Here is a 19,652-nt window from a genome sequence, read left to right as displayed (position 1 = left end):
AACCGGCGGTTCCGGGCCTAAACCGGCGGTTTCCCACCGCTATTTTCAAAATTTGAAAATTCAAACGGTCCGTAAACCGCCGGTTCCACCGAAAACCGGCGGTTTCGGCGGCGAACCGGCGGTTTCGGCGTTATTTTTCAAAATTTGATTTTTTTTTTAAATTTTTAATCACAATTTTCCCCTATAAATACCCCATCCTCTTCCATTTCTACTCACCCCATTCTTGTGTTAATAAGAATTTCTCTCTCAATCTCAATTTCTCTATTCTCCATCCTCATTCTCTCAAGTTGTGTACGTTGTTTGCGCTCATAATTTACTCACGTTGTTCTTGTTCACGTTATCATATAGTCATATTCACATAAACACTACTATCTATTCTCTACTTCCAATTTCCATAATATCATGTCTTCATCTCGTCGTGGTGGTGATCGGGGCAAGGGCATTGCTCAAGATCAAAGTGACTCTCGGCGTCGTCGTGCCCCTTCTAGAGCACAAGTTGCGGAGGAGGTGGGAAGGCGAGCCGCTCTTCGATTACAAGTAAGTTCTAAACTTCTAAATTAAATGTTTTACTATGTTAATATGTTATAATAAGTCTTTAATTTGAGAGCACCATTTGGTATACTTGCTCGGAAAAAGATTATGTGCGGACTACCGCCTTTTCTTATATCCTTGTGCAAGATGGCCTATTGTGGAATGCCTCAGCGTGGTCCTTCCTTTGATTTATATGTTAGTATGTTTTAATATGTTATATGATAAGTCTTTAATTTGAGAGCACCATTTGGTATACTTGCTCGGAAAAAGATTATGTGCGGACTACCGCCTTTTCTTATATGCTTGTGCAAGATGGCCTATTGTGGAATGCCTCAGCGTGGTCCTTCCTTTGATTTATATGTTAGTATGTTTTAATATGTTTTAGTACGTTTTAATATGTTAATATGTTTTTAATATGTTTTAATATGTTTTAGTAAGTTTTATATGTTTTAATATATTTTAGTAAGTTTTAATATGTTAGTATGTTTTAATATGTTTTAATATGTTATAATATGTTAGTATGTTTTAATATGTTAGTATGTTTTAATATGTTTTAATATGTTATAATATGTTAGTATGTTTTAATATGTTTTAGTAAGTTTTAGTAAGTTTTATATGTTTTAATATGTTTTAGGAAGTTTTAATATGTTAGTATGTTTTAATATGTTTTAGTAAGTTTTAATATGTTAATATGTTTTAATATGTTTTAATATGTTTTAGTAAGTTTTATATGTTTTAATATGTTTTAGTAAGTTTTAATATGTTAGTATGTTTTAGTATGTTTTAATATGTTAGTATGTTTTAATATGTTATAATATGTTAGTATGTTTTAATATGTTAGTATGTTTTAATATGTTTTAATATGTTATAATATGTTAGTATGTTTTAATATGTTTTAGTAAGTTTTAGTAAGTTTTATATGTTTTAATATGTTTTAGTAAGTTTTAATATGTTAGTATGTTTTAATATGTTTTAGTAAGTTTTAATATGTTAATATGTTTTAATATGTTTTAATAAGTTTTATATGTTTTAATATGTTTTAGTAAGTTTTAATATGTTAGTATGTTTTAGTATGTTTTAATATGTTAGTAAGTTTTATATGTTTTAATATGTTTTAGTAAGTTTTAATATGTTAGTATGTTTTAGTATGTTTTAATATGTTAGTATGTTTTAATATGTTTTAATATGTTAGTATGTTTTAATATGTTAGTATTATATGTTTTAATGTGTATAATTCTCGTAGGAGGAAGAAGATCGAAATGCCTTGTTACTTGCCACCCTCGGCGACGAAGAGCCACATTCGGCTTCGCGTTTCGAATACGATGTGAATCTATCATCGGACGAAGGCGACGATGGATCGCATCAATTTCCACCTTCTAGTGCCGGCCAAGTTGGCGAAAATGACGAGGAGGCCGAAGCTCCTCCTCCTTCCGGGAGACAAAAGAAGAAGATGCCTCCAAAGTTGAAATCCGACATCTTCACCAAACATTACAAGAAGGTCCCGGTTGTAATTTCTAATCCTGATGATTCGACCACTACCGTGGAGACAGGCGAGTTCAAAGCTTATTGCAACTATTGCGATAAAGTCTATCCATTTGTAATCGGTGGGGGATATGGTACTCTCACACGCCATTTGAAGGCAAAACACCCCGTGGAATTTGGGCATTCTAGATCCCAAACCCAAATCAACTTCCCCGCCGGCTCATCGTCTCAAACAGGTACGCCACTATTTAAATACGATCCCAAAAATACTACCGATACCATGGTAAGATGGGCGGCAATGAAACATTTGCCGTTCAATTTTTTTAATGACAGAAAATATGAAATGACTATGCAACAAGCTTTTAATGTTGCTGCAAAAAGAATTCCCCCCTCTACTGCTCAAAGATCTAACAACCGGCAGTATTTTGCAAAAAAAATGGAAATTGCAAAGAGTCTATCCACCTTGGGGCACAAAGTTAATATTTGCTCCGATGTGTGGACGGATTCTTTCCAACGAAATTCTTACATGGGTATTTCTTGTCATTTTATAGACAATAGTTGGTCTTTAAATAAACGTTTGATTGGTTTTAGACAATTTCCTTCCCCACACACCGCACAAGCAATTGCTTCTTTAATTATTCAAGTTTTGAATGAGTATGAGTTATGCAACAAGATATTTTCGGTTGGTTTTGATAACGCAACCGCCAACACCGCAAGTATATCCGATTTAATTGCGGCTTGCTCCCCGGTGATAAGTGGTAAGTATTTTCATCAACGATGTATTTGTCATATTTTAAACTTATGTGTACAAGATGCTTTGTCTTTATGGCAAAGACATATTCAACCTATTACTACAGCTGTATCCTTGATCCACTGTAAGCCTCAAATTGGCAAGGCGTGGAAGAAGTATTGCCACTCGAAGAAAATAAGGTACACAAAGTTTACTTTAGACGTTTCTACTAGATGGAACTCTACATATGACATGTTGCAATCTACAATGGAGCATATAGACTATTTAGTTGATTTTTATAGAACTTACCATGTTGATGATTTATATCTAACATCTTCTTGTTGGGAACAAAGCCTGAGTTTATTTAAATTATTCAAAAATTTTGAAGTGCCACTATGGAGTTATCGGGTGTGTATTATTGCACATCCGTTCGTGTTTTAGAACATTGCATGATCATATCACTTGGTTTTAAAACTGCAATGAAAAATTCCGCAAACAATCTTGAGCTTATGTGTGTTTTATATTACATGGTTGAAAAATGGCTCAAGTATTTCAATGAGATCCCAACAGTTTTTTTGCTTGCCAAAGTTTTGGATCCAAAGTGGAAACTAGTTGGTACTTTCAAAATTTTAGAATTTTATTACAACAGTTTAGCTTCTATTGATCTTGAACCACTCCGAGCTTTGCAAACTGACGACGACGACAACTACATAAACCTTGCCCAAACATTCCAAATAAACCTCCCCCACCTCCCAAGCCTCCAAAGAAATTTTGAGTTCGACTTGCGGGCTCTCTTTCACGATTACGAAGTCAAGTACAACACTACCCACCAAGTTCGACCTAGACCCCCCCGTCAAACACAGAACTTTGGCTTCTTCTAAGTTGATGACCCCGACACCCAATCCCAATTGGCGGACCTATACGCCTTCAGCAGCGGAGGAAGGACGGCACATTCGGTAAGTGAGTTAGATTTATATTTAGACTCATACTTTTCATTCAATGAGGAAGAAGGAGGTCTCGTTCCCCAACAAATCGACGTCCTAGATTGGTGGTCTTCACACGAGAAAGATTTTCCCATCCTTGCATCAATGGCCAAGGAGATCTTTTCGGTTCCGGCTTCCACTGTCGCCGTCGAGTCCGCCTTTAGTGTTGGAGGCAACGTCTTGGACGACCGAAGAAGTAGGCTCACCGGACAAAACATGGAAGCCACCATGTTACTTGATGATTGGTGCTCCGCCGAAATTAGAGACCAAGAACCGGATTGGGACAAACTAGTAGTACAACCCGACCAAGACTACTTCCCCGACGAAGAAGAGTAGGCGCCAATACTTCCGATCAAGCCAAATAGGTAAGCAAGGTAAGAGAACTACGTGGACTTTGATTCCAAAATGCAATTGAGCATTGAGGATACGTAGGCATCTCAACTTATATTTCAACTTAAATTTTAAATTTAAGTTTAAATTTAAGTTGAGCTCAAGTCATTTTCCTTTATTTCTTTTTTCTCCCCTTTATTTCGAATATGTAATTTTGTAAATTGTAATGAAGACTTTAAGTCTTTTGTAATTTATAATTTTGAAGTTGTAATTTCTAATTTTTATGTTGTAATTTGTAAATTTTAACTTGTAATTTGTAATTTTAAAGTTGTAATTTGTAATTTTGAACTTGTAATTTGTATCAATAAAATTACATTTGTACATCGCTTCATTCTAATGTTATTTACGCAAGTTTTTTTACATTTTAAACTTGAATTACAATTTACAAAATGCAAAAAAAAAAAAAAAAAAAAAAAAACCGGATAAACCGCCGAACCGGCCCGGAACCGGGTAACAACCGACGGTTAGGCCGGTTAAAGTGAACCGGCGGTTCACGGTTCATAAACCGGAACCGTGCGGTCTTCGACGGGCCGGTTCCGGTTCCAACAAATCTTGAACCGGAACCGCCGGTTCCGAACCGTGAACCGGCGGTTCACGAACCGTGGTGACGTCTACCTTGAAGTCTACATGAGTGAAAGAGAGGGTCAATGGAATTATTTGTTTATTTGTTTATTTGCTTAGACACCTCTCTTTCACTCATGTAGACTTCAAGGTGTCTAAGCAAATAAACCCCGTTGTCATCAACATTGTTTGTTATTCTCCAACTTATCTTCAACCTCTGAATAGGTACGTTGATCACTGATTTGCATTGATTGTGACAACCAATCATTGCTAAATACTTACAAAAGAACGTCATCTGTAAAACATGCAATGTGTTAGATATGTTTACGTATGTCATAGATCTGCAATAATAACCACAAACATAAAATATGCTTTTGGGTCATACTAATTGAATATTTGAGTGATGGAAACATATGGTTAAATTGGGTCATAACAAGCTGGAACTGGGTCATACGACCAAAGCATACACTAACAATAACGAAAAATATCAACAACGACTTTTGGGTCATACTAAACGAATATTAGAGTCATGAAACATATGGTTAACTTGGGCCATAATAAGCAGGCCCTAGGTCATACGACCGGAGAATACACTAACAATAACCAAAAACCATCAGCTATGCTTTTGTGTCATACTAAACAAATATTTGGGTCATGGAAATATATGGTTACACATCGTGCAAAATAAGCTGGCCCTGGGTTCCACATTGTCACTGCACCATTACAAATTACATAATTCTCATACACAACAGTGCTCAAATATATAACTTTAACCTTGATTTATGTCATGGCTAGCAGGAATCACTTCAGTTGAGGGTTTTGTGGAAATTTGGCATTTTGCTTATGAAACAAAAACCACCATTAAATACCAAAGTTCCAAAATCGAAACAAAACTACATGCATCCAAATCCCACAATGTGAAATCGACTTACCTTTCGGTGCTTTTTGGATCCGCGATATCTTCTTCTTCGCGTTCGTTCTCTGATACACTACGTGTCGAACAACGAATTGAAGTTAAAGTTTGGCCTGATTTTGTCAAATTTAAGTCAATGGTAACAAAAACTTACTAACCTTATCCGTCATGACTAGCAGATCCAGTTGCTCGAGTGTTGACCATTGTTGAATTAGGTATTTGGTTCCCCTTCTTCGTCGATTTTCTGGAGTAGGAATAGGGTTTTTGTAGAGGAAACGATTTTCTGGAAGAGGCGACGTTTTTGTGGAGGAGACGACGAATTTGTGGACGAGACGTCGATTTTGAGCCGCGACGATTTTTTGTTGGAGGATTTTTTGTTGATTTGGCTGTAGAAGAAGAAGAAGAAGATTTGAGGGAAATTGGAGAGTTTTTGTTTAATGAGAGTGAAATTGAATGGCGTGGGAATCCAAGCACCAACTTAAGCGTGTGCAGTAATTACTCCCAAATCCCAATTAATCAGCGCTTAAAAACAGAAACGACGGTTCCTAATATTTTTGATTCCTAAATTACCCCACACATGACACAGATCGGTCTTATTATGACCCATAAAAAAACGAGGAGTCACTACAAATCTTAGCCGTTAATCTCCAGATCCGACGGTATAGATATAGTCTGTATTTCTATACTTAAGGACTTATTTTGGTATATGAAGACCATATATATAGGGTATTCATCTATCAAAATACGCCCTTAAGTACAAAAATACAGACCAAATCTGGAGCGTAGGATCTGATTATGGGCGGCCACGATTTAGTCTTGACAACCATTTTGTTATGTCATAATAAGAATGAATTGAGGCATAAAAGGGTAAAATGGAAAAAAAATATGAACAGACGTTCCGTGTTTTCTTCGCGGAAATCATGGGATAATTACTCCACACGCCATTAACCTGATTGTTCGGTTCCCGCCTATTCAATTCGTCTTTCCCCCCACAGTATATCTAACTCCCCCCAAAAAACCCTAATCACCTAAATCACACATTACCTCTGTAAATTCTGAAGCGGCAAAACAATTAGAAACTCAAACCACTCTTTGTTCGATTGAAGATTCGTCAGATAGTTCACCTAAATCGGCCATCCACAATAAGCGCTCCAGCCCAGAAAATCTATCCCGATCCCACCAATCAACGAATAGGAAGATCCAACAATCAACTACGGCAATGGTGAATACTCGGGCATCTGGATCTGCAACGAATGACGGAAAAGGTTAGATGTTTGTAGTATCCCATGACCTACACCCCTTTCAAATACTTCAAAACTATAACGGCTTTTTTTGTTCAACCAGTGTATTAGAGGAGAAACACTAAAAACAAGCCACCGAGGATCCCCAAAGCTCAAACCGGTAAATTGCTTTCCCCTTCCAGTTTATTTAATGAGGTACTACCGTATCGATTTTGGAAGCAGCGCATGTAATTGTGTTATTTTTCATAAACAAAAGCCCATTCTGCATCCAAACCAACAACAGAAGCAAGCGAATGTATGCATGACATAAATCCATATTATTATGCTTTATTTGTTTCATTCTTGTACCGCTGCTCTGTTAAAAAGGCAAAATAAAGAGATACAGAATAGAAATTAATTGCTTGACTACCAGGCATATTTATGTGAATTTTTAATTATGTTAAAAGCAAATGTGATTATGTTTCAGGGGTTGTACCACAAAACAAAACAACACCGCAATCCAACAAAGGGAAGGAGGCTGATGCAAAAACAGCAATTCCTGGTAACGGTCTGTGATCCTCCCAACTGGTACTTAGTTGTGATGTTTGAGATGATATATGTAAATACATTTGGTTATGTTAAACCCCTAGGGCTTAAGATGGAACAACTCATTATTAACTCTCTCTGTTATTTAGAAAGATGTGATTGTTTGTAGGAAAAAAGGTGATTTTTGAGATGATATATGTAAATACACGTATAATGACTTCTCACTATTATACTACTCCTGGAGCATGACATTTTTACCTCTAACTGATATTTTGAAAGTATGAATTGTTTGTGGAAAAAAATTGGTGAGATCAGTGGTGGATACTATGAGTTTATAAGAATGTCATTGTATTTAGTGTTTGCAAAATATTTCTATAAAAGCAGCACTAATCTGGAATATACTTTCAGATACGAGGGCTACAACAAAAAACGTTGCGGTAGTGGATAAATCTACTGGAGACACAGCTGTACCTGTTTCTCAATCTGGAAAAGGTGAGTACAATAATAAACTTAAGATGTCTTGTTGTATTTGAAATGATTTGAGTAATATTTTTTTGATTTGTTATGATGCTTATGTCTCAATTTCAAATTCAAAAAAAGCTTTTTATGTTTGGTATGATTAGTGAATACAATTGAAATAATTTGATCATATTTTTGTTAATGTAACACAATGTGTAGCTGTAGGAAGGACTGGACTGTCCTTAAACAAAGCCAATGATATGATTATAAGAAAAAGAGCCCAGGCCCAGGAAAGCCTAAAAAGAATGAATCTGCAAACTATTGGAAATGTGAATGCAGATACATCCCATGTCCAAGACAATGATGTTGTTAAGAACACACCTGATAAGACGAAAGGTATGCCACTACTATACACCTCTAACCAAATATGCGTAATATAATTTGATTTGGTATTATTGTTACAGGATCAAAGCACATGAAAGAATCAGTTTTGCAAATAAACGATCCAGAAGCAGACAAACAAGCCGAAATACAGACTGCTGAAGAACCAAGAAAGGGCCCTGCATCAAAGAAGGTTGCTAAAGAGAAGGTGAACAAAGGGAATGAGAAAGTAGGGGAGGGGGTAGAAAAGGGAGATACAGATGAGGAAAAAGTAAGGCACGAAGCGTTGAAGCTGAAAACCAGTCCAAGGAAAATAATCGAGTTGTTTCAATCGCTAAACAAAGAGCAGTTGAATGAAGTGATTGACATGGGTTTTGGTGAGATACAACATTTTGAAATAGCAGAGGTCCCTGGAAAATTGGCGTACGACCTGGTTATACAGTTGGAAAACTAACGTCTGTCAATATACCCAGAAGATGTGTACGTTACTTTAGGGCTGCCTATCGGTGGAACCTTGATCAACCGCGTAAGCAGACAAAAGAAGAAGCCATTCTTTGATGAGGTGGCTCGACAGGTTGGGAAACATGTCGAGCGTATTCTACCAGAAGACCTGATTAATGAGGCATTAAAGTATAAAACTGGCGGCGAGTGGTTTCGGAAGGTTTTCCTTCTAATAGTTGACACAGTTCTCATTAATCCTTGTGGTGATGGTAAATGTAGGACACATATAGACCATTTGTTCAGAGATATTTCGGTTGTGAAAGAGTACAACTGGTGTGCATATGTGCTGGAGACACTAGCTGTTGCAGTAAAAAGCTGGAGGTCTACTAAGAATACACCATTCACAGGACCCATATCATTCTTGGTGGTAAGCGTTGTATCTCCCCTTATTGAAGCATTATGTTAATATGAACAATAGAATAGACATACATGACTTACATATTAGATTTCATATGTTTCATCATTCTCAATTACTATTAATCTGTTAAACATCTATATCAGGCCTTTTATGTGGATTGGGTTTTTCACCAAAAAATGTTGGTTTCGCGCGTTTTCCCAACAGTTTTTGGGTGCATATGTTATTATTACCTTGATTAGTGAATATTTTGACCCTTAAGTGTTCATTTAAATATTTATATTATAATCATATGACTATTAAAAGCTTACTATGAATTTCCGATATGAACTATATGTTATTATACCGTTGATTAGCGTATAGTTGGTATGTATTTAATGGTTAAAGTATGTATATTGTAAGCATATTACTAATTAAATGCTTGTTATGACCAAACTTAGTAATATGCTTACAATATACATACTTTAACCATTAAATACATACCAACTATACGCTAATCAACGGTATAATAACATATAGTTCATATCGGAAATTCATAGTAAGCTTTTAATAGTCATATGATTATAATATAAATATTTAAATGAACACTTAAGGGTCAAAATATGCACTAATCAAGGTAATAATAACATATGCACCCAAAAACTGTTGGGAAACGCGCGAAACCAATATTTTTTGGTGAAAAACCCAATCCACATAAAAGGCCTGATATAGATGTTTAACAGATTAATAGTAATTGAGAATGATGAAACATATGAAATCTAATATGTAAGTCATGTATGTCTATTCTATTGTTCATATTAACATAATGCTTCAATAAGGGGAGATACAACGCTTACCACCAAGAATGATATGGGTCCTGTGAATGGTGTATTCTTAGTAGACCTCCAGCTTTTTACTGCAACAGCTAGTGTCTCCAGCACATATGCACACCAGTTGTACTCTTTCACAACCGAAATATCTCTGAACAAATGGTCTATATGTGTCCTACATTTACCATCACCACAAGGATTAATGAGAACTGTGTCAACTATTAGAAGGAAAACCTTCCGAAACCACTCGCCGCCAGTTTTATACTTTAATGCCTCCTTAATCAGGTCTTCTGGTAGAATACGCTCGACATGTTTCCCAACCTGTCGAGCCACCTCATCAAAGAATGGCTTCTTCTTTTGTCTGCTTACGCGGTTGATCAAGGTTCCACCGATAGGCAGCCCTAAAGTAACGTACACATCTTCTGGGTATATTGACAGACGTTGGTTTTCCAACTGTATCACCAGGTCATACGCCAATTTTCCAGGGACCTCTGCTATTCCAAAATGTTGTATCTCACCAAAACCCATGTCAATCACTTCATTCAACTGCTCTTTGTTTAGCGATTGAAACAACTCGATTATTTTCCTTGGACTGGTTTTCAGCTTCAACGCTTCGTGCCTTACTTTTTCCTCATCTGTATCTCCCTTTTCTACCCCCTCCCCTACTTTCTCATTCCCTTTGTTCACCTTCTCTTTAGCAACCTTCTTTGATGCAGGGCCCTTTCTTGGTTCTTCAGCAGTCTGTATTTCGGCTTGTTTGTCTGCTTTTGGATCGTTTATTTGCAAAACTGATTCTTTCATGTGCTTTGATCTTGTAACAATAATACCAAATCAAATTATATTACGCATATTTGGTTAGAGGTGTATAGTAGTGGCATACCTTTCGTCTTATCAGGTGTGTTCTTAACAACATCATTGTCTTGGATATGGGATGTATCTGCATTCACATTTCCAATAGTTTGCAGATTCATTCTTTTTAGGCTTTCATGTGCCCGGGCTCTTTTTCTTATAATCATATCATTGGCTTTGTTTAAGGACAGTCCAGTCCTTCCTACAGCTACACATTGTGTTACATTAACAAAAATATGATCAAATTATTTCAATTGTATTCACTAATCATACCAAACATAAAAAGCTTTTTTTGAATTTGAAAATGAGACATAAGCATCATAACAAATCAAAAAATTATTACTCAAATCATTTCAAATACAGCAAGACATCTTAAGTTTATTATTGTACTCACCTTTTCCAGATTGAGAAACAGGTACAGTTGTGTCTCCAGTAGATTTATCCACTACCGCAACGTTTTTGGTTGTAGCCCTCGTATCTGAAAGTATATTCCAGATTAGTGCTGCTTTTACAGAAATATTTTGCAAACACTAAATACAATGACATTCTTATAAACTCATAGTATCCACCACTGATCTCACCAATTTTTTTCCACAAACAATTCATACTTTCAAAATATTAGTTAGAGGTAAAAATGTCATGCTCCAGGAGTAGTATAATAGTGAGAAGTCATTATACGTGTATTTACATATATCATCTCAAAAATCACCTTTTTTCCTACAAACAATCACATCTTTCTAAATAACAGAGAGAGTTAATAATGAGTTGTTCCATCTTAAGCCCTAGGGGTTTAACATAACCAAATGTATTTACATATATCATCTCAAACATCACAACGTGTCACGACCGCCCCTTAGGGTTAATAAAAGCGGGCGATCGCGACTTAAAGGGGTTTAGATGAACGGCATAGAAGACTAGGGTTTTCAATAAAATTTGACTAAAAACTAAGTCTAATAAATAATGCGACCAAGAGTATTAGGGTTTAATGAATAAAGACTAGGGTTTAGCATTTATTCAAAAAGTGTAACGAGTTTCAAACATCCCATCATAAAATAGTTTCAGAATTTAAATGAAAAGTATTCTAAGAAAAATATCACAGCGGAAGCATCCAAGAGAAGAGTGACGTCATGTGTGAAGACACAACGACACTCGGAATTTCAAAACCAAAACAACCACAGTTCATTATTAGTTCCTGCTCAACACCGCCAACCGCCCGTCGCCGCTCAACCTACATATAGGGAAAACATATGCAGGGCTGAGTACTATGAAATAATACTCAGTGGCTCATGCCGAAAACATTGTAAATACAGTTTATGATATCATGCCGTACGTAAGTAACCGTCGGGGTTTTTCTTTAGAAAGGCCCGAGGCACTCAAAATCATTTTTTCATTTCAAACATCGACTGATCAGTCATTTTTCCCATAGACGTTAACCATATCTGCCAATACATGACAAGGAATGCGGCCGCAAACCAGGTCACTAGACCGGCCAGCCCGTACGCTAGCACACAGTCTACCATAGGTGTACACTAATCCAAGTAGGGTTTGCTGCCCTACGAGGACCCGAATTCGATTTATAAATAGTGGCAAAAACCACATCAGATAGGCACGTAAAAACCAAAACAAGGCATGAAATCACATTTATTCTCATTGATAAAACATTAGGACATGGTCCTTATTTAAAAAGAGAGCCCACCTCGATCCTTTAGTTTTCAAGTTTCGCTTTTCCTTTGGTATCACGCGTCTCGCACAAAATTTCACCTTTGGATAATGTGTCCCCGATTAGTCACTAACATGGACTAAAATCATGCATGTCCTAGATCACTCCCCTTTCCCAATCAACAATAGGAATCACATCATATCACCCATCTTTGCATATCACATCACCTCATCACATATGTAAACTCATGTATGTCATTCAAGCATACAAATATAGTTGTTTAACCAAAGTAGAGATCTGGCAGCTCTGCGCAACTTTTTTGTAAAAATTATTTAAAAATCATCCGACCTCCGATGGGGCTAAAACTTTATGACAAGGCAGTAGACTCATCAAATAACATTCAGTTTAAATTTCATGTCAAAATACCACTTTTAAGTCGGGCAAACCAAAGGCGTAACCTACTGGTCGAGAAAACACGTTTTTGGCAGAATCGCGCAGTCAACTTTAAAAATTCACCATAAATTCATAGTTTATCCAAATGGGTCGAAATTTACACACAATATAGAAGACATCACGAAGTTTACACAGGAAGAAGAATCGGTCAAATCGGAGTTCGTTTGGTTGGTCAAAAATACATCAGAACACACTGTTCGGAAATCACAGATTTTCATACTGATAGCAATTCGAATTAGGGTTTATCCCTACTCATTCAAAATCAATCTTTTCATGGTTTTGATATACAATCATGCTCAAAAGAGTCCTTAAACACATATTTTCATGAAATCGCACATCAATCACCGAGGATTCAATAAATCAACAAGCAATTGCAATCAAAACGCACTCACACATATGATTTCACATTCCCACCGATTAAACCCTTAGATCTTCATTCCCTACACTCTCTACATGCATGAGGGAGTCAAAGAAAGTCTAGATGGAGAGGATTGAAGAATATGGGTTTGAATTTACCTTTTCTTGGACGAAATAATCGGTAGGAAGCAATTAAAACCTTGGTTCTTCAACAATCTCTTGGAAAATTGATAGGATCTTGAGTGAAATGGATAACAAGTGGGAGAAGAGATGAAAAAGGGGGTGGGGCGTGTGGTTTGAAGAAGTGGGCGTGTGATTTGTGTGTTAGGTTTAGGGGTTGATCCTTTGTTTATAGGATTAAGAAATATCCCACAATTAATTGAAGATTTGGGAGAATAATTGAAATAAATGATTGAGATATTTGGGAAGATTTTGGGGGAGGAAATGGCGTGTCATTGATGGAGAAATAAGGAGGATATTTTGTAAATCATGGCTATTTAATTAGCCATTGATTTAATTTAGTATTTTCACGGAGCAGAATAAAATAATACGGAGCAAGAAAATCAATAAAAACCCTCCCAAATAATATGAAAATAGGCGTGTTATTCAATTCCTCCCACAAGGAATAATTTCCAAATATTGATAAATAAAGTAGGGAAAGATTTGCTAGGATATTCCAATTAAAACATGGAAGGAAATAATTAGGGATCAAAATAATTAGTGAATAATTTCTTCTTCCACAAGCTAGGAGATTTCGAAATCTCCCTAATCAAAACAATAGGGGCCGATTTTATCAAGAAATAAATAAGATAATTAGGCTTTAGGATTTAATTTGGATAATTATCCCAAAACAAATAATTAAATCCAAGAAAAATAAATTCCTCTCCAAATAATAATAGTGGTCGAAAATTCCCTTCATAAAAGGGCAAGGTAATTATTTATGATCCTAATTAAATCTCACTCCCCGAAATAATATAATTCACCATGATATATTTCATTCCACATTAATTAATTTAAGCCACTTCATAAAATCAACGAATTTGACTCGATCAAATCAAAATTAGGTCACCATTTCAATCACATAATAAATCCGTCATTTAATTCGGCAATCAAAGCAATAAGTACAACATCTTAGGGTTCGAAAAATTAGGGTTCGAAAAGTGGGGCGTTACAACAACTAAGTACCAGTTGGGAGGATCACAGACCGTTACCAGGAATTGCTGTTTTTGCATCAGCCTCCTTCCCTTTGTTGGATTGCGGTGTTGTTTTGTTTTGTGGTACAACCCCTGAAACATAATCACATTAGCTTTTAACATAATTAAAAATTCACATAAATATGCCTGGTAGTCAAGCAATTAATTTCTGTTCTGTATCTCTTTATTTTGACTTTTTAACAGTGAAGCGGTACAAGAATGAAACAATTTAAGCATAATAATATGGATTTATGTCATGCATACATTCGCTTGCTTCTGTTGTTGGTTTGGATGCAGAATGGGCTTTTGTTTATGAAAAATATCACAATTACATACGCTGCTTCCAAAATCGATACGGTAGTACCTCATTAAATAAACTAGAAGGGGAAAGCAATTTACCGGTTTGAGCTTTGGGGATCCGTGGTGGCTTGTTTTTAGTGTTTCTCCTCTAATACACTGGTTGAACAAAAAAAGTCGTTATAGTTTTGAAGTATTTGAAAGGGGTGTAGGTCATGGGATAGATTTTCTGGGCTGGAGCGCTTATTGTGGATGGCCGATTTAGGTGAACTATCTGACGAATCTTCGATCGAACAAAGAGTGGTTCGAGTTTCTAATTGTTTTGCCGCTTTAGAATTTACAGAGGTAATGTGTGATTTAGGTGATTAGGGTTTTTTGGGGGGAGTTAGATATATTGTGGGGGGAGAGACGAATTGAATAGGCGGGGACCGAACAATCAGGTTAATGGCGTGTGGAGTAATGATCCCATGATTTCCGCGAAGAAAAAACGGAACGTCTGTTCATATTTTTTTTTTCCATTTTACCCTTTTATGCCTCAATTCATTCTTATTATGACATAACAAAATGGTTGTCAAGACTAAATCGTGGCCGCCCATAATCAGATCCTACGCTCCAGATTTGGTTTGTATTTTTGTACTTAAGGGCGTATTTTGATAGATGAATACCCTATATATATATATATATATATAAACATCATCTTACATAACGAAAAGCAAGCAACAATTGTAAGCTCTCACTTTGGGGATGAACATTACAAGAGCTCAACCCATGATGTATATAGGTAACATATATATCTTCAAAATTTACAAATTATGAATGATCCAGCCGCATTATATACATGCGTGCGGTTTTACTACACCCTCTAGAAAACATCTTTTTTCACATGGCTTTCTTTGCACATAGTTGAGAGGTTTAACCCAAAGCTACACAAGAACCTAAACAGACCACTGTCTAATTAGTAGTCATAACTTCTCCTTCTTCTATACAAAGGCAAAATCTTGTATTCAATTCATCACTCTCTATTTAGTAATTTCTAGCTTGTCCTCACAGTGATCCACCCATCCTCCGACGATGCCTCAGACTGATCATCTTCCCAATCATTTCTAGGCTTCATCGAGAAGGGAATTACCCTCGCAAATCCGTCATCATGGCCGTCGTCGTCCTCATCATCGTCAGTGGTGTGACAACAATCCGAATCATAACCTGCAGCAACGTCCAGGACGCTGGTGGGGGACAGCGCGATGTCCCCCATCCTGAGGAAGGGGTGGTCGAGCAGCATCCCGCTCGACCACCTCTTCCTCGGATCCCTGTCCAGGCACTTGGACAGGAAGTCGAGGCCCTCAGGGGAGAAGTTGGCAGGGAAGCGAGGGAGCTCGTGTCCCTGCGAGATCCTGAGCATGGCCGCCATGGGATTGTCAGAGGGACCGTCCCAGGGCGGCTTGCCAGTGGCCATCTCGATGACGGTGCATCCGAGGGACCAGATGTCGGATGCGAAGTCGAGGTTGTGGCCCTGGAGGAGCTCGGGGGCCATCCAGAGAGGAGTGCCCCCGATGCCGCGGCAAGGGGGGGTGCGCTGGGCGCAGCCGAAGTCGGTGAGCTTGACGGAGCCGGAGGCGGAGACGAGGACGTTGTTGCACTTGATGTCAGAGTGGACGATGCCGGAGCGGTGGAGGAAGTCGAGGCCGAGGAGGATCTGGCGGGTGTAGAGGCGGATGAGCTTCTCTTGGAGGGCGCCGCCGAATTTGTGCATCATGTCGGAGATGCTGCCGCCGCCCATGTACTCGAAGAAGAGGGTGTGGCCGTCTTTGCCCATGCACTTGACGATGTAGGGGGAGTCGAGGTCGTGGAGGATGTCAGCCTCGTTCTTGAGGGAGGAGATGCCGGCGTCGGTGGTGGCGGATTTGACGACGAAGAGGGAGCCGGTGGTGGTGTCGATGGCGAGGTTCACGGTGCCGAAGGACCCCGACCCGATGACGTGGCCTTTCAGCCACTCGCAGCATTGCCATTTGCCTCGCATGTCTTCGAGATGGCTCAGTTCGCCGCCTTCCATACCTATTATTATTATTATTATTTGATTATTATGTAATGATTAATTGATCAATTAATTAGCCCACCGGAAAATTCAATTTCAAATTCAAGAGCGGCATCCACGGGATGGAACACCGCTCTCATCAACACAAAGTTGGATTGAGAGATCATATTATTGTTTTTAGCCATTTTATATGTCTGTGTTATCAGCCTTTGGTGATCCAATAATGTCGGAAGGCATTCGTAGATCAATGGCTTTATTAATAATGCAAACCACTTTTTTTTATTTAATTAATATACTTGACAATTAATCGATTTATGTAGGAGTATTTATTTTATAAAAGTTATTAATGAATTATTCTTATATTTACAATCAAATACTAACTCTTTTTATTTCTTAGAAGATTAAAGTATTTCGTCCACCTTCTTCATGCCCCAAAAGGCACGTGCACATATTTGAGAAGCTTTGCCAAGGAGTATTTTAGTATAGTTCGTTCTCTTTTTTGAAATAATGATCGGTGAATATAACTTGCTTTTCAGCTATTCTTTTAATGAATATAAATAAATTAGTAGTATAACTTTATTTATTCCATAATAAGAATTCATTTTTATCATTTTGATTATAAATAAATTAGTAGTATAACTTTATTTATTCCATAATAAGAATTCATTTTTATCATTTTGATTTGTCCCGTGACGAAAGTCTCTTTTTATTTAAACTATAAAATTAAAATAGAGTACACTATAGTATTTTATTATAAAAGTTAATATTCCACTATAATTAGGAATATGACATATATTTATTAATTTTATATTTCTTAAAATATGGGTTGAGTCACTAACCTTTTCTTTTTTTACATTTTCTAAAAGTTGTATCAAATCTATATGAACTCCATTTCAAAATAAATTGTTAATTTTTATTTTGACATATTAGTGAGATATTCCAAAAAAAATCAAGCTTTAAGAGCATCCACAATAGTGGACTAGCCGGTGCCCTAACAGCCTATTGTGCGGCGAGCAATCGGCTAGCCGATTTTTTTGTTTATATTTTTAATTTTTATTTATTCATACTGTATATTTACAAGTCATTGCACTTAATTTTTTTTTAATTTTTGATAAACACTAACAATTGAAATGAATTAATCGTATTTTTTAATTTATTTGTTGGGCTAGGGTATTGGCTAGGCTATTGCTAGACTGTTGCTTGACTATGACAGTGGTTAGGCCGTGGGAAGAGATTGAGGATGTGCGAGAATAAGTTTTTGGCTAGCTATTACTAGTCCAGAGCTATTGTGGATGCATTTAAACTGAGATTGAGACGAAAGAAGGTCCTAAGAGAATCCGCAATGGTGCGGATGTCCCGCGCGAACACCTGACGGACTTCCCAAAAACTCTCCTGCCACGTCATAAGGACATCCCACTGTACAATGACAGACATCCCCAAGGACATCCCGGCAGACATTCATAATAAAAAAAAATCACAAATTCACCAAATTAAACAATTTATGGAAATAGAATTTTGACACGAATACGGCCGGAGAAAGTGCAATGATAATTTCATTAAATAAAAAAATGAAAAAAGTACAGTTCAACTTAAAAAAAATTAAACAAATTATATTATAAAATATCAACGTGCGCCCCTCCGCATCCATAGCTCTTAAATTATATCGCTCTGGAGTCGAATATGAGTTTGTTGTTGGCGCATGTCGGCAAATACACGAACCCGATCGGCAGCTCCATGGGGTATCCCCATACGCATATTGGCGGTGGCCACGCCGTGGCTTGGACCGGCAGCATGAACATCATCATTGGCCCAATCAGTCAGTGTTGAACCTTCATCTTCGACAATCATGTTGTGTATGATAATACATGCGTACATGACGTTAGCGATGCTGTCAATATACCACAGCCGTGATGGACCCTTCACTGCCGTCCATTGAGCCTGGAGCACACCAAATGCCCGTTCCACATCCTTGCGGGCTGCCTCCTGACGTCCCGCAAAATAGATCTTCTTTTCGTCTGCTGGGCATCTGATCATCTTCACAAAGACGGGCCACATAGGGTATATCTCACCCGCCAAATAATAGCCCATATTGTGCTGGTTGCTGTTGGCGACGAAACTGACGGTCGGACCAACGCCATGCACTGCTCGTTGAAAAGGGGCGACGACTGGAGGACGTTGATGTCGTTGTTCGACCCGGCTACTCCAAAATACGCATGCCAAATCCACAGCCGGTAGTCAGCTACCGCTTCAAGGACTATCGTGGGATGCTTGCCTTTGAAGTCGGTAGTGTATCTCCCTAACGCCCTCACAAAAATACTATAGACATTCGCGGGCAGTCGTCTCGCCGATGTGGAGGTACTCGTCGAACATGTCGGCCGCGCCTCCGTATGCCAGCTGCCTGATTGCGGCAGTGCACTTCTGTATGGGCGTGTGACCGGGTTTACCCACCGCATCCTCCCTGAACCTGAAATACTCGTATCGACGCTCTAAAGCGCACACGATACGCATAAATAGCGGACGATGCATCCTAAAACGTCGCTGGAATAAGTTATCCCCAAACCGCGGCTCCGGAGCGAAATAGTCCTCGTACAACCGATGGTGTGCAGCGATGTGGTCCCGGGGTACTATAGTTCGACGATGGATGGGACGAGGTACCGCCGGGTGCTGCAAGGCCGCTTGTATCAGACGATTTATCTCCCGGGACGTATAGGCCCGCACCTGTTCGTTAATTCGTCGGCGTATGTCATCAGCACCCCACCACTACCACCAGCACTACTACCACTACCACTAGCCATTTTGGATATACTAATAGGAACGTAGAGAGAGAGAAACTCGTTAAAACAAGTGGTGCGAATGAAATGAAGTTCAACGAGCCTATATATAGAGTTTTTTTTAAAATTAAAAATCGGGACGTCCGCGCGAGACGTCATTCGTGGCTCTGCAATGGCGG

At 37.9% G+C, this 19,652-nt stretch overlaps 1 protein-coding gene and 2 long non-coding RNA genes across 5 annotated transcripts; all 3 read right to left on the bottom strand.

Annotated features, from left to right (window-relative positions):
• Positions 1-4,648: 4,648 nt before the first annotated feature.
• LOC121755372 lies at positions 4,649-11,179 on the bottom strand. 3 transcript variants are annotated; one of them, XR_006040714.1, is made up of 5 exons: positions 7,615-8,205; positions 6,635-6,834; positions 5,749-5,976; positions 5,610-5,666; positions 4,649-4,972 (listed from the first exon to the last, which is right to left on the bottom strand). It is a non-coding gene; the product is annotated as an uncharacterized LOC121755372 (long non-coding RNA). The 3 variants fall into 3 exon arrangements; XR_006040713.1 differs by lacking the exons at positions 4,649-4,972; positions 7,615-8,205 and adding an exon at positions 11,105-11,179 and having other exon boundaries at positions 5,215-5,666; XR_006040712.1 differs by lacking the exon at positions 4,649-4,972 and having other exon boundaries at positions 5,215-5,666.
• Positions 11,180-11,691: 512 nt separating this feature from the next.
• LOC121755359 lies at positions 11,692-13,649 on the bottom strand. The gene is made up of 3 exons (XR_006040692.1): positions 13,340-13,649; positions 12,407-12,471; positions 11,692-11,938 (listed from the first exon to the last, which is right to left on the bottom strand). It is a non-coding gene; the product is annotated as an uncharacterized LOC121755359 (long non-coding RNA).
• Positions 13,650-15,401: 1,752 nt separating this feature from the next.
• Positions 15,402-16,838, bottom strand: LOC121755320 (mitogen-activated protein kinase kinase kinase 17-like). The gene has a single exon (XM_042150634.1). It carries the CDS (start codon positions 16,718-16,720, stop codon positions 15,704-15,706), a length of 1,017 nt encoding a protein of 338 aa, XP_042006568.1. The 5' UTR covers positions 16,721-16,838; the 3' UTR covers positions 15,402-15,703.
• Between the last annotated feature and the right edge of the window lie 2,814 nt (positions 16,839-19,652).

The sequence above is a fragment of the Salvia splendens genome, chromosome 11 (genome assembly GCF_004379255.2).
Source record: "Salvia splendens isolate huo1 chromosome 11, SspV2, whole genome shotgun sequence".
Lineage (NCBI taxonomy): Eukaryota > Viridiplantae > Streptophyta > Magnoliopsida > Lamiales > Lamiaceae > Salvia > Salvia splendens.
Note: the sequence above shows the minus strand (reverse complement) of the source record. Positions and strands in the feature narration are given on the sequence as shown.